This window comes from Hippocampus zosterae, chromosome 3 (assembly GCF_025434085.1).
Source record: "Hippocampus zosterae strain Florida chromosome 3, ASM2543408v3, whole genome shotgun sequence".
Classification (NCBI taxonomy): Eukaryota; Metazoa; Chordata; class Actinopteri; order Syngnathiformes; family Syngnathidae; genus Hippocampus; species Hippocampus zosterae.
Window position 1 is genome coordinate 5,032,076 of NC_067453.1, and position 27,225 is coordinate 5,059,300.

General features: G+C 42.9%; 2 protein-coding genes across 9 annotated transcripts in view; both read right to left on the reverse strand.

Annotated features, from left to right (window-relative positions):
- Positions 1-266: 266 nt before the first annotated feature.
- On the reverse strand, positions 267-4,265 carry LOC127597747 (transmembrane protein 170A-like). Its single transcript, XM_052061100.1, has 3 exons — positions 4,014-4,265; positions 3,146-3,316; positions 267-979 (listed from the first exon to the last, which is right to left on the reverse strand). The coding sequence occupies exons 1-3, from the start codon at positions 4,123-4,125 to the stop codon at positions 849-851; spliced, it is 414 nt and encodes a 137-aa protein (XP_051917060.1). The 5' UTR covers positions 4,126-4,265; the 3' UTR covers positions 267-848.
- A 1,640-nt stretch (positions 4,266-5,905) lies between these two features.
- Positions 5,906-27,225, reverse strand: part of ppp6r3 (protein phosphatase 6, regulatory subunit 3) — an 83,985-nt gene continuing 62,665 nt past the window's right edge. For 5 of the 8 annotated variants that reach the window (XM_052060846.1, XM_052060849.1, XM_052060848.1 and 2 more), the window contains 8 exons: positions 23,723-23,853; positions 19,797-19,912; positions 19,017-19,098; positions 13,586-13,683; positions 13,283-13,478; positions 9,807-9,824; positions 8,481-8,555; positions 5,906-6,988 (listed from right to left, as the gene is read on the reverse strand). In XM_052060846.1, the coding sequence (XP_051916806.1) occupies positions 6,937-6,988; positions 8,481-8,555; positions 9,807-9,824; positions 13,283-13,478; positions 13,586-13,683; positions 19,017-19,098; positions 19,797-19,912; positions 23,723-23,853 (768 nt within the window). In that variant the 3' untranslated portion in view covers positions 5,906-6,936. Of the gene's footprint in view, positions 6,989-8,480; positions 8,556-9,806; positions 9,825-13,282; positions 13,479-13,585; positions 13,684-18,831; positions 18,899-19,016; positions 19,099-19,796; positions 19,913-23,722; positions 23,854-27,225 lie in introns of those variants that run through there. The other 3 variants (XM_052060847.1, XM_052060851.1, XM_052060852.1) reach the window with 3 other exon arrangements.

Consider the following 27,225-nt stretch of genomic DNA (forward strand, 5'->3'; position numbering starts at 1 on the left):
TGTTCAAGGTTTTTGGAAGTAGATCTTGAGGAGGCCAAGTTAAGATGTCAGATCGTTGTAAGGGATTTAAAAAGCGGGTCAAAGTGGACGACATGACAGAACTCCCATTTGGTCAAAAATGAGCCTAAATGCTCTTTTGTGGGTCATGCATTGATGCGAGGCAGCTCGGAGCTGCAAGAGCTTCGCGGTCGTCAGATCATTACAGTAAAACCCTGTGACAAAATAAGGGTTAAAAAAAGAGGAAAAAAGAATCAGTACAATCATCATCATATTCCTTTAAATCTATAAAGGACATTTTCTCTTTATTATTTATTTTGAAAACCGTTGCCTTTGAGATCAAATTGAACTGACTGTCCTCCAGGCATTTTTTCAACAAGGTCAAAGTGAAACAAAACAACAAAAGGAAAATTATCACGCACACGAGACCCGTGAGAGTGAAAACGTCTAAAATATTACTCAAATCCGGCAACAGAGAGCAGCCTGCTGCCCTCATGCTTATCATGATTGATCTTTACACAAACGACATCAATACCTCTTTTGAGAATAAAAGAGGTTCGAAATCACTCTCTCGACTTCTAAATGCCGAGTTCCCCAAAAAAGTGAAATATGATGTGTCAATGTGTTCATGCCATTGGGTAACGTCAAACACAATTTCCTCATCGGCGAATGTTGTCCTGCAAACTAAAGTACGGCTCGTCGGACCAGGTACCGCATTTCACTTTTTGCACTTGAGTTTGCTCGACGTGGCTTGATCCGAAGAGCACCCCCAAGGCCCGACGTGTCTCAATTTGTCCGAGCCACAGCAAGTTGCGACGAGCTCTGAGGTCGAGCCAGCCGCCTCCGTGCTGCTAAAGGGTGGCGAGCACTCGGAGGAAAGAAATAACAAGAATCAAAAAGGACTGTCCCACGCCGAAAACTAAAGCCTCCAGAGAGATCATCCTCTTCCCTGCTGCCTTGTAAACTCCTGCGATGGCCGCACCTGCATCACGCACGCGGAAAATTACATTTCAATTCAGGCCGCACCACAATGGGAAAGCAGGCCAGGTGGCGGATGAACATTACAATATTGATTGATATTATTATGACATTTAACTTTTTCATAGATGGCCACACACACACACACACAATTCATCGACGAGTTAGTATTACAAATGCCTCTGGATAGGACAGGAGTGTACCGATAAAAGTTATCGGCCTGATACCTGCCCTGATTGGCTCATTAACGATGCCAGCCATCTGAAATTTTGGAAGCCTTCCTTGCCAGTAGTTGGTGCTACACTGGTGGGTGAATAATCATATGCATACACAGGAAGGCCTTTGTTTCAAATTATTTATCACGGTGTTAATTGAAATTTATGCATCGTAGATGCAAGTGGTATTAGTATCAGTATCATCCGATAAAAGTGCTATCAAACATACGGTTCTCCTTTTGGTTAAATAAAGGTTTCTATTTTTCCAGACAATGGACTTTTCCTTTTGGATGGAGCCTTTTGAAGTCAGATAAAAGTGTTTCCAGCAAGTCCCTAATTAAAGTATTCATTTCTTAGACATCTTTGAAATATGTCAAGTCAAGTCAACAGTATTTATAGAGCACTTTCAAACAGCCATCGCTGCATACAAAGTGCTGTCCATGGAGCAATTTAACATGCACAATAAACAGTAAGACAAATCGGTAATAAAGGCGGTAGAAAGCACCAAGCAGTAAAATCAAGAACAAATCCAAGTCATGCTGAGTCGAACGCCAAAGAATACAAGTGAGTTTTGAGGAGGGCTTTAACGATGGGCAGCGAGGAGGCTTGCCGAATGTTCAGTGGGAGGTCATTCCAGAGAGAGGGACCAGCAAAAGAAAAGGCTCGATCCCCTCTGGTGTATGTATATTGCACTCTCCATTCTCGCAATGAAGCTATATTTTCAAAATATTGCGCAAGCCCACAATTATTTTAGGTGATCAGTAGCACACAAAAATATTCGAATTACAGTGTTGATTTATTCATTTTGTGAAGCTGCAATATAAAACAACAAACCACTGAGAGGTACAGTGCACTCCGCTTAATAGAACACCATTGGGCCGAAGTGCTTCTGTTCTACTAAGCGGGGTTTCTATTAACCAGAGACACTTTATTAGGTACACCTTCAGACACGTCGACGACCAAGTTATGCACGCAGAAAAACCCCTGCTGACGAGTTAGAAGAGATATTTCGACTGTGGACGTCCATATCTTTAATCAAACAACAAAACAACAACTTTAATCAACTTCAGTCAAACATCTCAAATCACGAGAAAAATTTCGTTACTTTTGTCTGGAAACAGGAGTCCGTAATTTTGCGGTTGACTTCCCTCTCAATGCGCTGGATAAGAGGGAGATAAGAGAGTCCTGGAAACCGCGGGCGTACCTTCTGAGAATCCGGCAATGCATCGTATCGTCTGAGTATGTCCTTCTTATCCGCAGGTGATAGCCCTCGTCTCTTGAATGAAGTTGAAGCCATTGTGACGTGCGTGTGCCTATGTGTGGAGTGAGCGTGCTACCTGTTACTGTATACGGCTAGAACTACCGCGTTTTCTCGCGATAGTGGTACAGTATCGCGATAGCTCCACTTCTCGCGATAGCTACACTTCGAAAACCACTAGTTTACAATGTTCATTGCTTACGGCCTGTTCTATTAAGCGGAGATCTGTTCTACTAAGCGGAGTATATTTATAGGAAATTGCATTAGGCAAATCGGTTCCAGAGCCTTTTGCTCTATTAAGCGGATTACTCTATTAACCGGTGTTCTATTAAGCGGAGTGCACTGTAGTGGACCAATTGAACGACGCCAACATTTTTGAGGTTTTTTTTTAGAAAATGTCTCCTCCAGCCCCAAGGAGGCCCTTTCTCATTAAAAGTACTCTAATTCAGAACTCTGATCTTTTGCTGAATGGAGTTATTTCAAAAATAAATTCATGCTCATTTTTTAGGGCCAAAAAGCAGCTGAAAAAACAGCCGCTCTCTTTTTTTAATCATGCTTATGGACACAACACATTCATTAACTCATTCACTCCCAAAGACGTTTTTAAACGTCTCTTCAGACTTGGTCCAGAATTGGCTGGTACTGAATGAGTTAAGATCGAAAAGTCTATCAGTGTCACAAAGGCAGCGGAACCTACTTGTGAGGACTCCTCCAGCCACGGGCCCAACGATACCCATTAATAGGATGGCAATGGGCATCAAGCGGGCCATTTTGTGCTGCCGTAATGCAACGAACGACAGTAGGGATGCGGGCAGGTGGAAGATCAAAGAGGAGACTGCTGCCCAGAGAAAAACTCCATACCACATTTCTAAAAAAATAATAATACAGACACACGCGCGCGCGCGCGCACACACACACACACACACACACACACACACACACACACACACACACACACACACACACACACGTTGAATCACAATTAAACAGAAGCGCCAAGAACAAACGAAAAAGTTCTTATTTAATTTAATTATGTAATTCAATTCCGCGTTTTGCATGCATTTTTATGTTCGTACGCGAGAAGTTTGTCACGTAGTTTGCGCATGCGCAGTTGGCACGTGTGACGCAGTAGGAGGCTGAGGATCAAGCGCTGCGGGCGATGCAGGGGGAAATAAGATAATCACGATTATTATGATTGAGATTGAAATTATGATTTTTGTCGATTATTTTCTGATTAAAGAAAATGTAACATGTTAAAGTAAAATAGAGTATTGCGGCCGGATGATCGTTTTAGCCCAAGGTTTCATGCGTACCACACGAAAACGACTTCAAATAAATTGTCTTCACTGGAAAGACAACGATGAAACAACGTTTCCCCAAATCAAATCGATTTCTGCCGATGTGTAGACAAACGTGGAAATTAACAATGCCATAAAATGGAAAGAATTTTCCACAAGGCTGCTGCTGCATACGCAGATGAGTGTCGCTCGAAAATGAAGCCCGTGCGTACAGTAGACAACCACGTCGACATAAGGCATCCAAATCAATCCCAACAATTAACCTACCTGAGAAATCACCAAGAGACGTGTCGTTGTAACTGTGAGTTGCATTTTTTCTTGGCACCAAATTCATACCAAGTAAATGCTGGAAAATGTCACTTTCGCCATATTCCTCCATATTTCCCTATAATCTTCGATGGTTCACAGATTGAAAAAGGTAAAAAGCTGCGCTCAGTGCGCTGCCCGGCAACAGTCCAACTTCGGCTTTCGGCACTCGTGTTTTCGGCTTCCTTCCGCAACCACTTCTTCTTCGTCATCGTCGTCGGTTTCTTCCAGTTACTTGGTGGTTGGCAAGCAACTTTTACTGTGAATTACCGCCACTATCTGTTGGGAGTGTGAATCGTCATCCGACGCTGGTTGAAGACTGGCTGGTTGTGGGGGGCCTTTATTCGCCGAGAATATAACGTAAAGCATAATCGATTTAATGTATACTGATAAATCTGATTTTTATGCTCAAGGAACAAATTTTTAAAATGGACAGTCATTCGTGATTTGTGATGTGGCAAAAGGTTAATTTATGCACAACAGTTCACTTTAATAATATCATGATTCGCGCTCATTTTAAGTTGACCTATTTTGTAATGTAGTAAAAGAATTGTGTAATATTGTTTACTTTTTTTAAAGGTGCCTATCCCAACAAAACACTCAACAGTTTAGACACAACAGAACAGCCTCAACAGATGAAAATTCATCGCCTTCTGGAGTCAGACTTGACTTTTAGCGTATTGAGACGCAGTGGTATGTACAATTGCCATCAGGCATTTCAATCATATTGCTGAACTACAACAGTTATAACTTAAGTATAACATTCATTCTGAACGTTTGGGTTGAGTTATTGTTGCCAACTACTACTTGACCAACTATTACAACCAAATCTTTTGTCACTCTGCACTGTAAATATATATACACGTTGAGTAAAAATATGGAAAGATACTTATACAAACCATAAAGGGACAGTGGATACTACAGTGGACAGCTTCCCATGTTACAGGGTGCATGAAAGGGTTAATTGTGGGGAATTAGTTTCAGTTGTCTTGACATGGTCCAGACACATTTTCACCAATTTATGCGAAAATCAAGCTACTGTACAGTAATTCAATCAGGGTCACAAGCATCCATCCATTTTCCGAGCCGCTTATCCTCATGAGGGTTGCAAGCGTGCTGGAGCCTACCCAAGCTGTTTGTCTTCGGGCAGTAGGTGGGGTATGCCCTGAACTGGTCGCCAGCCAATAAGGATTCCCAAACAATTTCTTGAAAATGTAGATTCGTACATATCCACAGAAGGAAATTTAGTTATACTGTGGAGGAATGTAATGATTTGATCCCATGCTGAATTTGTAAGCGGGCTCACATACAAAGAAATCAAGTCTGTGATTCCTATGGTTGTTAATTACAATATTTTAATAGATGCAACATACAGCCGAAATGCGTAAAAACACACGCGCGCACACACACGTAGGGACATTATTCAGTGAATCCCGTATCTGATCCCAAAGTAAAAGCGAATGTATGCAACTAAGATTGAAATGGTTGTTGACAAGCACAGGCAAAAAACACAGCTCAGGAGGAATTTTGGCCCACTCGTGACAGAAACACATATCCTTTAAGCTCCTTGCCTGCCACACGGACACTCAAAGCTTCAGCGCCCTTCACAGGCTTTTGTATTGGGTTGGGGTCTTGTGGCTGACTATTGACCACTCCACAAGCTAGCTGTTCCTGGAGAGCCCTGTATGTTACAGTACAGTACATGAATTATTTGTCCCACCAACACAGCAAATTTGCCCTATACCCTTTCCAGAAAAAAACAAACAAAACACAGTTTCCATCTCCATGCTTGACCAGGGATAGTGTTCTTTGGATCATCCTCTGATTTGTTAACTTTTTTTTCCCATCCACCGATCATGGCTGGTCAAGGAGATGCTAAATAGCTTAACTTGGGTTTTACCTAACCACTCACACTTTAGCCCAGGACTTCTGAGTCAATGTCGATGTTCATTGTCAAACTTAAGGCGCACGGGGGAGGGGGACCTTGCGGATTTCAGTCCATTGTGGCGCAGTATGTTGCCAGCTGTTTTCTTCATGACTCTGATTTAAATTGCCGTCATGTAATTAACAAGTTCCTGTTGTGCATTTTGAGATTCTGTCTACAGTATGATCATCATATATACCTCCTGCCCCACAAAAATACATTGTAAGTAAGCAAACTAACAAATTCAGCACAGGTTACTTTTATAAATGTAGCTCAAAGAAAGACTACTATTATTCTGCTGTGTAATGATAGGGTGAAGATTTAAACGAAACTGTGATTTGGATTACTGTACACCCAAATCCCTATCGGAAGCATTTCAAGTAGAACAACTGAACAGTGTTCGGCGAACACAGGTCGCCATTTTGTCTTTACATTGAATACAAGCTAAAGCTAGTCATTTCTTCTGTGGTTTTCTAATGAAAGTAAAGTGCAGAGTTTGGGATTGTGTGTATTTGAGTGTGTCCACACGCGCGTGTGGTGTCACATGTGCTGCCTTTTAATTGGCGTTCCATGCAGGTATGCATATTTACACAAAGCTTACATTTGAATTGGCAGAGACATAAGTCAAATTAAAACATTTTTGCTACATTTTGGACTGTGCACAGGACCTCAGCTCAATCGCTTACAAGGTGTCATTTTTACATTTTTCGAAAATATTTTATTCATACAATCATCTTTTCAACCATTGTAACATTCCTAAATAAATTTGCATGAGATGATGTCAGTTGCGGATTAAAACAACATTACACCACTGCCATTTATCTGAGCTGATGGCAATGTCGCAGATTCCAATGAAGGAGAAAGTGGATGGCCACGCTTGACCAGTGGCCTCCGCCATTTCATCAAGAGAATCTTCTCATTGGTAGATTATGCTGGCCAGAAACGGAAAATGCACATTTCTCATGGTGCTCCATTGACTGCTGGCTCTGAGGACATGGCACTTTGGTCCAGTCTGGGGAGTGAAAATAAGACATTTATTTGAAAGGCAAGCGGAAGGGACCAGGTAAACATGTCCAGTGATGATAAAATAGCCTTGCTATTCTGAAGCCTTTAGCCTCTAAAGCAGGGGTGCCCATTACGTCGATCCCGATCGACCGGTAGTTCAGGCCACAAGTAGATCCGAGGAGTGTTGAGGAGAAAAAAAAACAACAATTTTTTTGTGTCTTTGTACATGTTAGTGATATATTTTTTGAGTTAATGTACGCTGCACCCTAATCATCCTATCAGTCTCATTTTCCAAAAAAAAAAATAATTAAACAACCAAATAAAGCAGTTGATAGTCCGCTGCTCTCTGCTGTGCGTGCGTAAGCGCAACCATTTACGCACACGCACGTCTTTAGGTTTCAAAGAATTCGCGCAGACACTACCCATGTCACATATCAAAGAAGCTTTGAACAACGACAACAGCTAAGTTAGCCTAGCCGACACAATGCTCGAGGTCAGACAGGACACGTTTTTTCTGGTAATCTGTGTTTCCCTTTTTGCCGAAATATATACATTTTTTACTGCAATAACCGTCTTGTCCACAGCGTCTTTTTTCGTTCCACTGGGGTTTAGCAAGTGTGTTCATAAAGAGACGAGAATCTATTTAACCCTGCGGAGAAAACTCATTTCGGCCGCTTGTATGCAGGATCTCGTTCTTTCGGTCACGACCAATAGCTTATGACCATAGGTGAGGGTTGGAACGTAGATCGACCGGTATATAAAGAGCTTCACTTTTTGGCTCAGCTTCTTCTTCACCACGACAGACTGATACAAAGTCTGCATCACAGCAGACGCTGCACCGATCTGCTTGTCGATCTCCTGCTCCCTCCTGCCCTCAGTTGTGAACAACACCCCAAGATACTTAAACTCCTCCACTTGGGGCAAGATCTCCTCTCCAATCCGGAAGGAGCACTCCAACCTTTTCCATTTGAGGACCATTGTTTGAAATTCGGAGGTGCCGATTTTCATCCCAACTGCGCTTCACACTCAGCTGCAAAACTCTCCAGTTTAAGTTGGAGAGCCCTGCTTGAAGGAAGCAACAGTACCACATGATCTGTAAAAAGCAGAGATGCAATACTGAGGCCCCCAAAATGGACCCCCTCAACGCTTCGGCTGCGCCTAGACATTCTGTCCATAAAGGTTATGAACAGAATCGGCGACAAAGGGCAGCCTTGGCGGAGTTCAACCCTCACTGGAAACGATTCAGACTTACTGCAAACCAAACTCTGACATTGATGGTCGAGGGACAGAACAGAACAGTCCGTGTATCAGGGGGTTCGGTACTCCATTTGGAGATGGGAGGATTTGGCCCGATCCCAAGGACTTCATACAGTGATTGCAAATTGAGAGGTAGAAGGGCAGATTTTATGACCAAAACACGTCCTTTCACCATTGCTGAGTTGGATCAATTTAATTGACAGAGTAAGGAGTAAATGGAATAAAGGGACAATGTGACTTACTTGGCATCATCTGTGTTGGACATTTCCTCTCGAGGGCCATAAGGGAATTCCATTGCGTACTTGCACTTGTCATTGCTTCCAAAAGGAGAAACAAAGCCGTTACAAAACACTCAAGATGTTGCGATTCACATAAGCACAGAGCAGTACGATGCAAGATTCAGTCCATGTATTTCCACAGTACAACAAAGAAATATTGGACAACTATTGTACAATACTGTACGTGAATCGTAATGTAAAAATGGACAAACTCGGTACAGCATTGATGATCAATGAAGATAAATCTACTCAAATGCTAAAATGAAGATTGAAGAAGGCTCGTCTTGACATCAATTCAATTGCATTGTGCAGAAAACTACAAGTTGGCACAAAGAGGGAGGCTCTCTCAAGACTAACATTCAAGGAGGGGGGGGGGGAATCTTTACTTAATACCACACCTTGTGTGTAACATGACAAAAGTCTCATTTGTTTTGTTGATGCCCGATCATTTAATTATTCAACGTGTAGTTTAGTTTGATAGCTTTGTTCAGCAGATGAGGCAATTCTGGGCAAATGAAGCTCTTACTGCTGCGTATAATCCTAAGAATTTCGAATGTATGTTTCGGATTGTCCGACTAGAAGTCCGTTGACTGTCACCGTGGCTGCCGTGACAATAAAAACCCCTTCCCCCCACTGTAAACAGGTGACAGAATGTTCAATCTAAATTGCGCAACACTACCCTCTGCTGGCTGTTTGGCTCATTACAACTCACATCAGGCCCATATTAATTAACCCGTCCCAAATAAAATAATCAAATAATCAAATAATAAAAGCAATCAGCAGCTCGTGCTTGAACTCTTTACTTTCCTTGTGCTACCTGCTGCACTCCGAATAACCGAACGGCACGTGAAGAACGCTCTTGAGTTTTTGAACAGTCGTGAGTGACGCAGTACGTGCTTGGAGCGTCTTTCTGAATGTACCCACAATTGGGGAACATACCCACAATTGGGGAACGTGCATTTTGGGTGTGAGTCAGAGCTCTACAGTTCTTAGTCGCTGCTTTTGTAAAATACATTTGTTAAGTTCACCAGTCCAAGCTGCAGCAGAGCAGCCCCCAACAAACCCTACGTGGTTCAGATGGCGTTCTGAAGCATCCCTCTTTTTGCTCCAAACACGACCGTTGTCATCAAGACATCTTTTTCTGTCTATACATCAACTTGAAAATGAAACTCCCACTTCTATTCACAGCACATGCAAAACAGAGAACATGACAAAATGCGAACACCATCAAAATATGGACAGGAAATGATTGAGGGGGATGGCTGCAGGCTGAAACTTGGTGGTACATACCGATATGATTTCAACACTCTGACGAAGACCACACCGACAGCGCACAGCAAGGGAGAAAGGAAGGGAAGCTTACGTCGCAAGTGTCATTTGGTTCAGAATAAAAATAATAACACAAAATAATTGGTACTAAAAGAGCCTGGCGTGAGGGATGAACAATGGGGCAGGGCGACCAAATCTAGTAATTCGGGACATTGCTGAACCTACCTCAGAAGTAGCTGAAGTAAGTTGAGGGGAAGTATCATTTTTATATACTGTACAGGTAATACTAGTGTTGTCAAGGGATCCAATTTTTTTTAAAACCTAACTAATCGCACAATTTTCCGTAGTTCAGCGTGATTGATCACATTTTTTGGCTTCTACTTTTGCTATTTTAAATTTTCAATCTGGGATTTAATGAATGTAAAATTGTGAAATGTATATATCGACTAGAAGATATCCTGAGCAATAGCTTTCTTTGATCCTTGACCCGTGGAGGAAATTTGAGCAGGTTATTCTGATCTGAGATGATATGCCGCAGACATAAGACGATATCTAAATCTGGCTCGACGATAAAACGAATAACAGTTTTTTTTAAACCTTTAAAGAATTAAAATTAATCTCCAAAGTTAACGCTTTAACTCTTGACACCCCTATTCAATACACTCAGAACAACTCCCCAAACACGACTTTAGCTCGATAGTTTGTCATCCGATACATGCATCCTAAACTCAACAAAACAAATCATTGAACACACGCTTCTTCAGTTAGAAAGAACATCTTATTTGATAAACGGTAACACGCCACATCAGTGAAAATTTTACAGTTTTCCTCCAGCGAGTCCCAGGCACTCGCTGATCAGAAAAGTATGAGTCCCATTCTGCATTGAGAGAGTCCCAACTTTCAAATTCTAAAATGGTCGACTTATTCAATAGCATATGATAACACAAACAACAACATATACATACAATTACAAACAAATGCTGCAAAAATGTAAATTCAGTAGCAGGCCTGAGGATTTCGGAAATTCACTGTACCGTTTTTCGGTTCCGTCTGATTACCCAATTGGAAACCTCGGTAACTAATTTTGGGTTCCATAAACGTTCATCATGGGGACCCATTTTTCTATTTTGACTGATATTCATAATCAAGAATTCTGAAACTCAAAAGTATAATGTTTCAAGGGTAAATGTATTCAAAAAAATAAATGGATCAAAATATGGTCTACTCATATGGCATCATGAATACAGCATACCACAAAATCAGAGTATTTTTTCCAATCTCACACTGCAAAGATTAATTTACTGGTAATCATGAATACAGGTACATGTAAGTATTGATGTGGATTGACATCCTCTTCCCAAGATGATGCACGTTTAATCTACTATCAATTTGAAGAAAGAATCTAAACATGTCATTATTAGTTCTACCAACAGTTAACATTAGCATTACTACACCTTGTGATGAGTTTTATTCCTAAAGTTACCATGCTACAACCAGTAAATTATAGAATAACCAATACTGTTTCAGAATATTTTTCATAGCGATTAGCCTATAGATCTAATGACCAACTTGCCTCGTAATTGTGCCTCCCGTCGTATCTCGCTCTCGTGTTCTATGCTTACGTCACAGGTGAGTTTCGTGATACGCCCGTCGGACGATTCATACAAATCTGACTGGCATTCCCATTTCTTAAATGTCGTAATTAGTATACATTTGTGATTTTTCTCACCGCCATCTCAAACTTTCATTCGTGCGATTCCTCAGTTTGCGGACTAAAATAGCGACCCGCATGCGCACATAATGTTATCTGTTCCGCCCCCCTCCCCCATCCCCCAACACTGAAAACAAAACAAAAGTAAATTAGAATAAACACACATACAGGCACAGTGAATTCGCGTTGATCACGCAGGAGAGATTTGATCGCGTACAGTCAACTTGTGTACGGTGACTTTTATGGTAAAACGATTTTTCGGTACCATCAAAATTACACCACGGAAACGACACGCTACCGGTAACGATCGTTACCGTGAAATCCTCAGAACTGCCGTAGGTTTTGTTTTGTTTTGACTGAGAAATTTCCATGCGTCCCAAAAACGCACATTATTTGGAACTGTGCGTCCAGCGATAAAGTTATGCGTCTAGGATGGGGGACGCAGAGGTAACGAGATGGCTGCACATATCAAATTAAAGCTTGGACATTTGCCAAGCTAAATGTGGAAGGAACAAGCGCATTTGCTCTCAATTTCTCGAGTTGCAGGCAACGAACAAGGTACGGGTAAAAAAATTTTAAATGGCCAAATTTCACTGAGCCACCGTCAACAATTAAAACAGAAACAACAGCAATAACAGTCACAACAGTAACAATGACAAGAACAACAGCCGAATGAGGTGAATTACGAGTCGCCAGATCAGACTCAGTATTTCGTTGGGGGCTCTGTCAGCTCCGAACCAGGGCTTCGCATCGTCGATGCACACTCCAAATTTGTCGCCTAATTCTCATTTGAGAGGTTCTGTCCCACTCTTTCTGTCGGCAGCGCACAATTTTAGTACAGTGATCCCTCGCCATTTCGCGGTTCGTTTATCGCGGCTTCAGTGCATCGCGGATTTTTTCTAACATTAGTAAATCTTTTTTTAAGTCCGCAAAAACTGTTGTTTACTATGCATGCTAGTGGGGCACCTGTGTGTGCTTGCACGCGTGGCCATGCAGGTGAGTGTATGTGTTTTGCTGAGAGAGAGAGAGAGAGAGAGAGAGAGAGAGAGAGAGAGAGAGAGAGAGAGAGAGAGAGAGAGAGAGAGACAGAGAGAGACAGAGAGAGAGAGAGAGAGAGAGAGAGAGAGAGACTTGTCAGAACAAAAGCAGGTCTCTCCATCCTTAATTGTCTAAACAACCTTAATTGACTCCTCATAAACAGTCTGCTGCACGTGGCCGCTGGCCTATGTGTACGTGTGTCAAATACACACACACATACATGCCAGCGATTTTTGCGGACTTCAAAAAAATATATACATATATACAGGTATATATTTTTTATGAATATTTGAAAAAATCTGCGATGCACCGAAGCCGCGATAAACGAACCGCAAAATGGCGAGGGATCACTATAAATGTTAATTGATCGCTACTTCGTGGATTTTCGTTGATCGCGGGTGGTTTTGGTCCCCATTAACCGCGATAAATGAGGGATTACTGTATCTCAACTCGAGAAATGCCTCCTTGTGACTTCCCCATTTAACTTGAGTAAATGTCCAAGCTTTCCTTTGATAAACAGTTTTCATCAAACAAATCTATGATTTGTAACTGAAGAACCAGATGTTCAAGGACTTGTTTTGTTGAATTCTATCCTTGGCTAATTTAACATCTATGATGAAGCACCAAATGCCAAAAGAACAATTCCAATGATTAACTTTTACTGCACTACATGTTTGGAAAAAAAAGGTTTGGACTGGCATCTCCATGAAAAAGCAAAGGCATTACGTTGATATTAAGTGCGGCAAACCTCTTGAAGACAGCCGTCTCAGTCTTGGCATCAACAGTGAGGCTGAAAGTCTCTTTTATGGAGCCGTTGATGACTGTATCTGTAATACTGCGTTGAATGCTGCAAGTAGTTTCATCTTCCATTTTAGATCTTCCACAACCCTTAGATGTGACGGAAGAGCAAGAAGAAATACTCGGACTCAGCCAGCTATGACTTTCTATTTGAAAAAAAAAGGAAAAAGGAAAAAAAAACAGTGAGAAAACAGAGGCTGTCAACAGGACTGTGTTAGAATTACATTGGTATATTTCAATCTGTTGATCTCACCATCCGAATACAATGGTCCAATGACACCCAGCGGATCCAGTTTCTCGATGTTGGTTTCCATAGCAACGGGAGAGTTGCACATTAGTGGGTCATTGGGGCTAAAAGAGAATGTTTTTACCCAGAAACAACCATTAATTATGCAAAGCTCTGTGATGGGCAACAAATGAGGGATTTTCATTTCATTTAGTTTTTATTTAATTGAAATTTCATAGCCGGTTTGCTAGGTTTTATTAGTTTTTGTTTTAATTCTTTTTTAAATGTAGTGTACATACTGTGTGCAAGATTAAATCAAAAGGCTACAGTCAGTATCGTGCAATAAAATTCAAAAATATGTTTTGAAAAACAACCATCAACAACAAATCAAATACAGGTGCCGAGAGAGAGAAAAATGCTTGTTTTTTTTAAATCTGAAACAAACTCAGCTGTCCTGTGTACACCGCATTTTCCAATCTATAAGGCACACCTAAAAGCATTCAATTTTCTCAAAAGCCGACCGATGCGCCTAATAGAGACTCTCTTCATATTCCCCATTGAGTTGTTTCCCTGTTTATTTAGCAGGAACCAATTGAAAAGAGCCCATGAGGTTTGTGTACCTTTTTGGTGAATCAATTGTCTTCATAACGCTTGTCTTTCATTTATAGTTTTGCAATGTATTGCAATTGTAAGCCAGCGTTGCATTTTCTGCTGAGTTAACTGCCAAAAGAAGAGGAGCCATGAAATATACGGAAATGAGGAACGACCTCATCTGGTAGCGCATTTTTCTTGGCTGCCACCAGATGACAGAGCTTTGGCCGACACAAGAACTTACAAAGAACTACAACTTCTCATTTCCTCCAGCCAATGACTATAGTGAAATAAATACATTTGCAATAAACACCAAAAACTCATACATTCAATGATTCGCTTGCATTGTTTGGGAAATGTAAAATGTATTTTCAGTAATCATATATATACTGTACATACATGTATATTATTAACACTGGTGTTTTTATTTGATTTCCTGAACAATTTTTTTTCAATCTTGGCCTTTGTTCTTTTGGTACCGTATTTTCACGACCATTCGGCGCACCGTGTTGTTGGGCGGAGTCTCATTAACGGGTGCCATTTCTGCATTTGACACATAGACAAAACGCACTGTATTATTGGGCGCAGTTTTACTGTGGTAAAACATACCCCAGCTTAAACATACGGCATGCAAGCGCACACGCTAAAAACATGTTAGCTTGAAGCATACGGTAGCATGCCTAGACATACGGATACACGCCAAAAACACGTTTTTAAAAAGGCAACGGAAGCAAAACTGAGTTCCGTTGTATTTTATTTAGCCATCGTAGAAACCAAAACCGAAGTTGTTTTTTTTAATAATGCACATAGCCACACTTTATACAGGTGTTGGTACCTGCTTGGGGCGTCCCGTTAGCGTCCACTTACACGCCCACTCTTCACTCAATGGTGGACTTCTGTCTGTGTCTCTCTGTCTCTCTCTCTCTCTCTCTCTCTCTCTCTCTCTCTCTCTCTCTCTCAACACATACACTCACCTGCCCTAAGAGAGGAGCACAGCAACCTCCCTGAACAGAACCCAGTTACCATGACAGTGGCAGACGTACAGGAAAAAGTCTCAGATATGAAGAACTGGGCAGCACCAGGCCCGGACATGGTCCACACCTACTGGCTAAAGAAACTCACAGCACTCCATGAGCGCTAGCAGCACAAATGAACCGGCTGCTGAGGGATGGGACTCACCCAGGATGGCTAACCGAAGGGCGAACGATCCTGATCATTAAGGATCCCTCGAAGGGTGCGGTCCCATCCAACTATCGGCCAATTACCTGTCTCTCCACAACATGGAAGCTCATGTCAGGCATCATTGCGGCTAAGATAAGTGGACACATGGATCAATACATGAACGAAGCGCAGAAGGGCATTGGTAGAGATACCAGAGGAGCCAAACATCAGCTCCTGGTTGACAGAACAGTCACACAGGACTGCAGGTCCCGACGTACCAACCTGTGCACAGCTTGGATTGATTACAAGAAAGCCTATGACTCTATGTCACATACACAGATCACTGAATGCTTGGAGCTGTATAAGGTGAACAGGACCCTAAGAGCCTTTGTTGCGAACTCGATGAGGATGTGGAAAACCACACTTGCCAATGGCAAGCCACTTACCCAAGTGTCCATCAAATGTGGCATATACCAAGGTGATGCACTCTCCCCACTGCTGTTCTGCATAGGACTGAACCCCCTAAGCCAAGTAATCACCAAGACAGGCTATGGCTGTATGCTAAGAGCGAAAGGGACATAGATTCCCTGATCCACACAACCAGGATCTACAGCAGCGACATCGGGATGTCATTCGGGCTTGAGAAATGTAGTCGGATGGTGACTAAGAGAGGAAAGGTAGTCCGCACTGAAGGGGTCTCACTCCCTGAAGGTACAATAGCAGACATTGAGGACAGCTACAAGTACCTTGGTATACCACAAGCCAATGGCAACCTCCAACTGGCAACAAGGAAAGCGGCTATGGCCAAATACCTCCAGCGAGTGAGGCAAGTCCTAAGAAGCCAGCTCAATGGCAAGAATAAGACCCGGGCAATAAACAGCTATGCCCTGCCAGTGATCAGATACCCTGCAGGAATAATAAGGTGGCCAAAGGAAGAGATTCAGACCACGGACGTTAAGACCCGAAAGCTCCTAACCATGCATGGAGGATTCCATCCCAAATCCAGCACCCTGAGACTGTACGCAAGCCGGAAGGAAGGAGGCCGGGGACTAGTGAGTGTGAGAGCCACTGTCCAGGATGAAACATCCAAGCTCCATGAATACATCAAGGAGAAGGCTCCAACGGAAGACGTACTCAGAGAATGTCTCAGACAATGGGGAACAGAAGATGAGGCGCTGGAAGAGGGACCATCATGGGAGGACAAGCCCCTACACGGGATGTACCACCAGACCATAACTGAAGTGGCTGATCTCAAGAAGTCCTATCAGTGGCTAGAGAGGGCTGGCCTGAAGGACAGCACAGAGGCACTCATCCTGGCTGCTCTGGAGCAGGCCTTGAGCACCAGAGCCATCGAGGCCCAGATATACCACACCAGACAAGACCCAAGGTGTAGGTTGTGCAAAGAGGCACCTGAGACGATACAACACATAACTGCAGGGTGTAAGATGCTGGCAGGGAAAGCCTACATGGAACGCCATAACCAGGTGGCTGGCATAGTCTACCGAAACATCTGTGCGGAGTATGGACTGGAAACCCCAAGGTCAAAATGGGAAACACCTCCGAAGGTGGTGGTGAATGACAGAGCAAAGATCCTGTGGGACTTCCAGATCCAGACTGACAAGATGGTAATGGCGAACCAACCAGATATCGTGATCATAGATAAAGGGCAGAGGAAAGCCGTTGTAGTGGATGTAGCGGTCCCAAGTGATGGAAACATCAAGAAGAAGGAACATGAGAAACTCGAGAAATACCAAGGGCTCAGAGAGGAGCTGGAGAGAGCCTGGAAGGTAAAAGTGACAGTCGTGCCTGTGGTGGTCGGAGCACTCGGGGCAGTGACCCCCAAACTAGATGAGTGGTTGCAACAGATCCCGGGAACAACATCAGACATCTCAGTCCAGAAATGTGCAGTGCTGGGAACAGCAAGGATACTGCGCAGTATCCTCAAGCTTCCTGGCCTCTGGTAGAGGACCCGAGCTGAATGAGGGACGGACACCACCCGACGGGGGGTGAGACGAGGTTGGCGATTGGCTGGCAACCGATTCAGGGTGTCCCCCGCCTACTGCCCGAAGACAGCTGGGATAGGCTCCAGCATCCCCCGCGACCCTAGTGAGGATCAAGCGGCTCGGAAGATGAATGAATGAATATATATATCTATATCTATATATATATTAGAGCTGTCAGTTTAGCGCGTTTTTATTGGGATCAAATGTTTTCTCGCGAGATTAACGCGGCACACGTCACAAGCGGATGTTACGGTGCTCTATAAATACACCAGAAACAAAACAACAAGCGCGCTGCAAAAGTCCACGCCCATGTCTGTTTTGCCAGCCATGGCAGCGCGAGACACCGAAAACCGATAGTTAAAGAGTTTATGAATGGAAAGTTTACTCTTAAAAAGTTGCCAGATTGCTCCACTGACAAGACCAAAGTTCCCTGTTCTTCTCTCACTGTGTATCATACAGGTATACGATGTATGCCACTGCCGCGATTGTTACTTGTTTGGAACTATTTTGTGTGGAAGGTTACAGCGTTCCGTGTCCATATAAATAGAGCGGGTGGAGCTTCTCTGTGTTCGTCTGACAGTGACAGTGCGCCTAGTGAAAATTAAACGTCTCCAGTTTTGTTATCGAACCAAGTGTAGTCATCCGAAATGAGGTAGACACAAAAACCATAGAGACTTCCGTGCAAGAAGGACCAACATAATCAACATAGCCTGACTGTGTTAGGGGGAGTGAAACCCCCTCTTTCAGAATGGTTTGCCCCAGCAGCACGGGGGAAGTGCTTGAGCTTGTTTGCACGGCCGGCAGTTTTGAATACAGCGGCACATAACGAACACAGGTGTCCGGGGTCTCGTTATTCTCCAACAAACATACAGAAACAGACTGCTGTGTTCAAAGCAAACTTGAGAAAAACTAAGTATGCAACCATGATTTAAATCCACTATAGGCTGAGTACTAGTTTACCTTAGATGTGCACTTTATAATGTTATATTGCAGCTGTTGTGTGACAAAATATTTTTTTTCACTGTTGTTGATGGACAGTAATATTATGTGAGAGATTATGTGTGAACAACTGCTCCAAGTGAAAAATGTTCATGTAAAATTGAAAATTGAAATTGTTATTTCAGTAAATATTTGCATTTGGCACATAGAAAACTGATTCATGATTCCAAGTTGATGAGAGCATTAAAATGGGGAAAAATAGGACAAAAAATGTAAAAGGAAATTCTGAAATGATAAAAAATGTGTGAGTAATCACGATTAATTTTTTTGTTCATTTGAGTTAATTATGACAGTTGCATTTTTAATTAGATTAAATATTTTATTCGTTTGACAGCTCTAATACACACACACACACACTCACACACACACACACACATACACACACACGCACACACACACACACACACACACACACACACACACACACACACACACACACACACACACACACGCCCACCCTTCACTGATTCACCGACTTCTTTGCCGCATGGCACTTCCGCCTTTTCTCTATATAAACAGTGTGTCGGCTGTCAGTCAGGTCTTGGAACTCAGTGCATACACAAGACGCGCCGCATCATCAAGCATCCTGTCCATTTTGGAGAAAAGACTTTTAATGGCGCCTTATAGTCATGAAAATACGGTAATTTTCGTGAACCCTGCGTTAAAAATAAAAAAATATATAATAATAAAACCATTATTACTACCTGGTGGTGGAGAAGTTAGAGAAATCAGACCAGCCCGTCTCTGAGTTGGAATTTGGAGCTGAATAGCTGCTCCAAGCTGTGTCTATGAAAGGAGAGGGAAATAAAAAAACCCTAACTGAGGCTGTTATGAAAATGGCTGTCGGCATGGTGTTGAAACAATGATTATAGAGTTCATACAGTTCAACATGAAAACCCAACATACTTTACTGAAAGCTATTGATCTTAGGTTAGCAAAAATTTAACACCAAAATGTTCAACATGCGAGCCCTTTGGTTAAGCTGTATACAGTATATCAAAATCTGAATCAGATTTATTGGCCATGTATACAAAAAAAACCCACAAGGAATTTAGTTCCCGGTTACAACCCGTTTAGAGGAACATTGACAAGACAGCAAAAACCAACATGGGGAAGGCGGAACAAAGTCAAAACAGTTTTCCATTTCTTGACAAATGAAAACGAGTCAATCGTGATTGATGCTGTTAGCCATCGACTGGCTCTTCTGATTGAGTTTCGGGGTCTCAGCTGCAAGGTGTTTCGAACTTGGTGTGGGTCACAAACACCCATTCTCTCGAAGAGCCGCATGTCAGTCCGGTATGGTATGTCTGTCTGGGGGCTGCTTTAAATTGATTTCTTCGTTTTTGCTGAATTTGCAAAAATCTCCGTTTAATGTGCAGTGTTTATGGAGATGCAGTGTCAATCATCTTTTTCAGTCCCAAAATGTGTACATGTATCTAAAGGGATACGGATTGCTCAAGAATAAAACCATGAAGTACACTAACCTGTTTCAACTTCCATAATGTCTTCAGAGCTGGGATTAGACGCTTCAAATGCATCTTTCTTGGAATCCTCTTCCTCCGAGTCAGTGCTGTCTTCGCTGTCTGTGCTACCTGCACTCCTAAGGCGGAAACATTCGTGATGATATGAGACGTGCCGAGGCGATGACAATATTTTTTCAAGATACTGTACAGCATTACTGGGAACGAAAACAATTGCTATTCAGTACCGCGACTAATTCACTTTAAAACAAAAGCAGTTGAGAACTGAGAATCACCACTTGGAATTGACACGGATTAACATGGAACTGGGTATGACGTTAAACTGCATCCAACTGGTCCTCCAGGTTGGGGGTTGGGCGTGAGGTTAACAACCTCACCCTGTAAAAACAAAAACCTGTTACAGAAACGACGAGAGGAAGCCATTCCGGTAAACCACGGCGAAGAAGAGACGGCACATCCTTGGATGTATCTATGACGGGGCCGGGTGAAATCCAGCAGGAAGCCCGACCCCTGATGACCCCGATCTTTGGAACCAAAACCAACACCAGAGTAGGCACCTGGAATGTGCGCACAATGTTCCAGTCTGGTCGCATGGACCAGGTGCTGAAGAATATGAGGGACTATCGCCTGGACATCTTAGGCGTTAGTGAAATGAGGTGGACGGGGCAAGGGCGCCTCATGGTTAATGGAGCAACTTTTCTGTACTCTGGGAAGCAAGACCACCATTCCCATGGAGTCGGCATCATCCTCTCCAGTAGTGCAGCAAAAGCATTGATTGGATGGAAGACGGTGAATGAACGGATTATTACAGCAAGGCTCTACACCAGATATGCCAAAGTAACCATCGTATAAGTCTATGCCCCAACCGAAGCTGCCTCAGCGGACGATAAAGACACCTTCTACAACCAGCTCCAGACCGTGCTTGAGGAGATCCCCAGACATGACATCAAAATGCTGATTGGAGACTTCAACGCAAAACTGGATAATGACAGAAGGGGCCTGAATGCCACAGTTGGACCGCATGGGTTTGCGAGCTCCACGAACGACAACGGGGAGAGACTGTTGATGCTAACCAGTACCAACGGCCTCAGCATTGGCAACACCTTTTTTGAGCACAAGCGGATCCACAAAGTAACCTGGGTTTCACCTGGTGGCGGGACCCTGAACGAACTGGACTACATCTGCATCAACACAAGGAACGTCATTGCTCGACGTTCGCTCCTACAGAGGTGCGGATGTGGGTTCAGACCACTTCCTTGTGGTGAGTAAAATCAAGCTGAAGCTGAAGAAGGTGAAAAAGGTGCAGCCCAAGAGGCCTTACGCGGTGGACAAGCTAAAGAATAAAAACTTCTCAGAAAGCTTCTGTGAGGAATTGAGTAGGAAGCTCAAGGTATCACAACACCTTGCAAACATTGAGGACCAGTGGAGTATGTTCTCTTGTGCCATTGCTGACACTGCAGAAGCAGTTATAGGCAGAAAGACGGGTACCAACAAAGAGAGATGGATAACAGACAACACCTGGAAGTTGATTGAGGAAAGGAAAGTGGCTAAGATAAAAAGAGAACAAAAGAGGAGGCTCCGGAGCTAACCAACTCCAGGAGCAGCTCTGGCGTGCCAATCAGGAGCAAGGATGGCAGGACACTTCTAAGCGACGAGGAGCAAGAAGCAAGATGGCTGGAACACTTCAGGGAGGTTCTCAACCAACCAATGCCTCCCGTGCTCTTCAATTTTGATCAAGAGACACCAGCTCCAGCTCTAAATATTACATCGAAAGAGATATCCGAGACTGAGGTTGCCAGAGCAATCAAGGGCCTTAAGAACAACAAGGCACCGGGACTCAATGAGATAGCTGCCGAGCTGTTGAAACATGGCCAAGATGCTGTTGTGAAGAGCCTTACCCACCTGTTCAACCTGATTTGGCCTGCTGAAGAGGTTCCTGCCGACTGGAGACGTGGGGTTATTGTCTAAGAAGGGAAGAATCGCAGACTGCAATAACTGGCTGACAGCTGACCATTACGCTGCTGTCAATTCCCAGCAAGGTATTCTGCAGTGTTCTGCTACATCGCCTTAAAGATGAAGTGGATAACATCTTGAGGGAAGAGCAAGCCGGTTTCAGGAAGGGAAGGTCTTGCGCCGAACAGATCTTTACCCTTCGAAACATCATAGAGCAGTGCCAAGAACTTCAGATAACACTCATGATCAACTATATCGATTTCAAGAAAGCCTTCGACAGCATCCACCGGGAGTCACTGTGGCAGATCATCCAGCTGTATGGTGTACCCCTCAAGTACATCAACATCTTCAGGTCATTGTACCACAACTCAACCTGTTGTGTCAAAACCAACAGTGGCACAACTGACGATTTTGACATCGTCACTGGTGTAAGACAGGGTTGCATTCTGTCACCCCTACTCTTCATTATCATAATCGACTTTGTGATGAGGAAGTCCATCACAGGAGCAAAAGTTGGCATCAAGTGGGGAGGGAGCAGACTAGCTGACCTGGAATTTGCAGATGATTTGGCCCTGTTAAGTCACACCCAGCCCGCACTCCAGGAGTTGACCAATAATCTGTATGAGCACGGAGTTAAGGTCGGTTTGCGAATTAGCCAGGAAAAGACCAAGGCCATGGCCGTCGGACAGCACCAACACCTTCAACCACTCACTCTACACCAACATGACATAGAGTACATTGACAGCTTCACATATCTTGGGAGTAACATCTCAAATACAGGTGGTGTGGAGAAAGACGTCAACAGTAGACTTGGTCAAGCTGCGGGAGTGTTCCAACGCCTCCGCAACATCTGGTCATTGAAAGCCATCACTACGACCACCAAGCTACGCCTCTATACGTCAGTGGTTATCCCAACAGCGATTTACGCCTGTGAGACATGGATGAAGACAGCCAACATAACCAACAAGTTAGATGTCTTCCATCGGCGTTGCCTGAGATCCATCCTGAGGATCTCATGGAGAGACCACGTCACCAACGAGGAGGTGATGAAGAAGGCAGGAGTGGCTGAACTGTCAGACATTGTCTCTGAAAGGAGAAGGAAAATGATCGGCCACGTACTCCGACTGCCAAGAGAGAGACCGGCAAGTGTGGCCATGGACTGGATGCCAGAGGGTGGAAAGAGGAAGAGAGGTAGGCCAAAGAAGACGTGGAGACAGACTGCCAAAGAAGACCTCAGTGAGATGGGTGTCAGCTGGCATGGAGCAAGAAGGGTCGCCAGTGACCGGACCAAATGGAGGAAACTCGTCGCCCAATGTTCCAAATAGGAACGGGCGGAACTAACTAAACTAAACATGGAACAGGAGAAGTGAGCCAAGCTTTTTTTTCCATCAATGGACGCTACAGCTTCTAGTTTACTTACATGTGGGATGTCATGCACAAGCATTCACTCCTCTTTCATCCAGAACTGCTTCAAACAACAAAGTGTATGCAGGAAAAGTGGTTAAGATTGCATGACTGTCCCTGTTTTATGTTAATTGTTATATAAAGCGCGTTGTTACAGCTGTTGTGAAAGCGCTATATAAAGAAAGATGTTTTGTATTTTTTTGCAGTCAGGTTTTCGACTGGGAATGTTTACTGTCTACCGATGCGAATAGATTTATCAGAATTTTGGAGGTGGGTGCATAAGAGTTCTACATTATTGCCAGTTGGGAAGTACAAAAAGTCAAATGCAATCACAAAACCATTATAAATCATTGTGGCAATTCATTTGTAACATTTTAGAGCGTTCTTTAAGATTCAAGTAAAAAAGTTGAGAACCAGATGGTACTGGATTTCTATCTAAATACAGTATGAATACGTCGTTAATGTACATATCCGCGTATGCATATGTTGTGGTTTTATTATGTGACAAGACAAAACGGAACTCGAATTGCAGTCGCAGGGCCCATGGCAAAATCCATGTGAACCTTTCTAACCTGGGTCGCCTTTGTGCCTCTGGTACAAAGGCAACATCTTTTTCATCCCAGATGTCCTCATCATCAGAACCAGCATCCTCAAACTGCTGGATTTTCTCTCTACAGCGTGCTTCAAACATAGCTACTTTCACCTGGGGAAAAGGGATCAAAAGAAAACCATAAGAAAAGGAAAAAAACGGTCACAAATGATGTGCATGAACAAACTTAAAACTGAAGACATACCGCTATAAATTCAGCGAGCAGATGTATTTAGCAGGTTACAGTACATTAACATAAATACCCTGCTATTTTCTTAGGTTTTTTTTTTTTTTTAAGAGTTTACAGTCTTCTAAAATTTCAAAGGATACATTTTCCAATTAACATCACTCCAACCACTCTGGGTGCCAATTGTAATTGAGACATTTTTTTTGCAAATCGTACAATTTGATTGAACATATTTTCTGGCAATTGTCATTTCAAGACTTTTATTGTCATCGACTGAGACGTGGAACTGCCAACATGGGTTTGATTCGGTAGAAGAAATGGACTGCCATTCATACAAACATTTGAGATCTCAGAAATAAAACACCCAGTTCTTACTCCCTTTTTTAAGCAGCACTATTACATATACACTCCTGTCCAAAAAAACACTGGCGCAACGGTTGATGACTTTATTTTAGCTGTCGACTGAAAACAGTTTGATGACTAGAAATATGAGACAAGAGATCAATATTTTGTCTTCATGTGTTTAAATGTGAATCAGATGTACAGGTTAGACTGTACTTTATTTTTTTTAACATTTATGAAAAAGTATTGGATAATGTGACTGAGTTGTGTTTTGTTGTCAAGGTGGGTTCTATTTCACAAATGATTCAAACAATAAATAGCAGTCAATGTCTACACTGGGTCGAGGACTTGGGTTTTGTCTGTGAAAATTACCTTGGTACCGGGTTAGAAACATGAACCATAGCCAGTACAACAGTTTGGAATTACACAGAATGATGTTGCACATTTATTTTCTTTTTTAATTTTAGTGATCAAAATTTCTCAGGAATAACATTCACCCAAATACACCCATGAATTTGTTTTCCCTCTGTTCTCATGCATTATACGGACCCCAGACTTGCTAATATCCCCACTTAAAAAGTGGTGCACTATACAGCCAGAACAAGAACCATTGTTTTTGTTAAAAAAATATTATGATGATTATTATTATGGCTAACAATGCAATATTGCAACAAAGAGCTTTACAGAACAGTAGGAAACTATGATTGATATTTTTAGACCGATGAATCGTATTGTTGATAAAATTCATGAAAAACTCACCACATTCTTGGGCCTAGCGAAACCCAAGACATTTTAAAATCCTCATTCACAATTACAAAAAATGGCTCTGTAGCACCCCCTGCAGTGGAAAATCTAAATCTGATCCCAGTATGTTTGACCTTATGGACGTGTAACGCCCTGAGACGTACACAATAAGTCCATTCCAGCCATATTCTTCATAAAGATTTTTTTAACCAATTTTTCACATTTACAGGGGTCATACATTTGTACTCTTGTTAAATAGGTTTCATTAGATGGATTCCAAACTTGGTCTGTACCATCTCAAGACATGGGACAACAACAGGGTGAAAAACATTTCCAAAATACTCTGACAGGTGCAGTGCATCAAATTTTGCGTTTCATATTTCCTTCGCCACAAAACAGGAAATGCTAGACATATGGCATTATTTTGTAACACTTATTGCCCCACTCAATGTCTACAAGAAATCCCTTATTTTAAATTTTAATGTATCGCCCCAAGTCCAAATCAAACTGAAAATGTGTCACAAGACGATCATTCCTTAGACCGAATTCTACAAAGAACGTGGCCTTTGCAGTGCCACAAAGTCTGATGATTGACCATGACAAAAAAGCTGCTGTAACTTGACCCAGATGATGCTATCTTCTCCAAATTTATTTGATAAAAGTCGGGGCCTGAAGACATCTACAAACTTTTCATCGCAATGGTAATGCACCTACTGGCTATTTTATTCATTGGTGGTTTTCTCTTAGCGGAGTAACCAGATTTACCTCATAGTTGCTCTGAAGAGTGTTTAGGTGTTTGTGATATTAAAACACCAAGTTGGTGAGTTTTCGCTGAATGCTGGCAACATGCTGTTCTCCAAGAAAACAACGCTACTTTTGAGGGTCTAAACATGCACACATGCATTTTTTTTCAATCTTGGCCTTTGTTCTTTTGGTACCGTATTTATACGACCATTCGGCGCACCGTATGGTTGGGCGCAGACTCATTAATGGGTGCTATTTCTGTATTTTACACGTAGACAAAACGCACTGTATTATCGGGCGCAGTATTAAAGTGGTAAAACATACGCCAGCTTAAACATACGGCATGCATGCGCGCACGCTAAACACATGTTAGCTTGAAGCATACGGTAGCATGCCAAGACATACAGATACAAGCTAAAAACACGTTTTTAAAAAGGCAACGGAAGCAAAACTGAGTTCCGTTGTATTTAGCCATTGTACAATGTACTCACGTTTTTCGATCAATCATCACCCAGAAATCCATCAAAGTCCTCATCCTCCGTATCAGAATTGAACAATTGTGCAAGTACCGGGAATCCATCAAAAACGCCGGGTTCCCGCTCGTTATCAGAGTCACTCTCATTGCCATGTGGCTCCACAGAAATGATGCCGGCTTTGCCAAAAACTCGAACAACAGTGCAAGCAGACACGTTCGTCCAAGCAGCCACAATCCATTCGCAAATTGTGGCGTAACTCGCCCAGCGCTGCCTCTCACTCTTTGTAAAGTTGTGTTTGCCATCGATCATCCATTGTTTCCATGCCGTTCGCAACTTCACTTTGAACGCCCGGTCGCAACTTAACTTTGAACGCCCGGTTGATGCCAATGTCCAGCTGTTGGAGTTTTTTAGTCAAGCCTCCGGGAATAACGGCAAGCTCAGAGTTCACTTGCTTGACTTGGTTTTTCACCGCTGCTGTGAGATGAGCACGCATGCCAAAAGCATAACCGATCGCTTGAAGTTTGAACTGAGCTTCGTAGGCGTGTCTCTTTGTAGAATTTATTATCGGGGGTTCTTAGAAACCAAAACCGAAGTTGTTTTGCAACAATGCACATTGCCACACTCTATACAGGTGTTGGTACCTGCTTGGGGCGTCCCTTTAGCGTCCACTTAAACGCCCACCCTTCACTCCGGACTCCTTCGCCACATGCCTGTCCTCACTCACGTCTGCCTTCTCGCTCTCGCTCTCTCTCTCTCTGTATATATACATGCCCACCCTTCACTGATTGGCCGACTTCTTTGCTGCAAGCCTATCCACAGTCACTTCCGCCTTTTCTCTATATAAACAGCGTGTCAGCTGTCAGTCAGGTTTTGGAACTCAGCGCATACACAAGACGCTACGCATCATAAGGCGTCCTGTCCATTTTGGAGAATATTTAAGACTTTTAATGGTGCCTTATAGTCGTGAAAATACGGTAACAGCCAAAAAGCCTG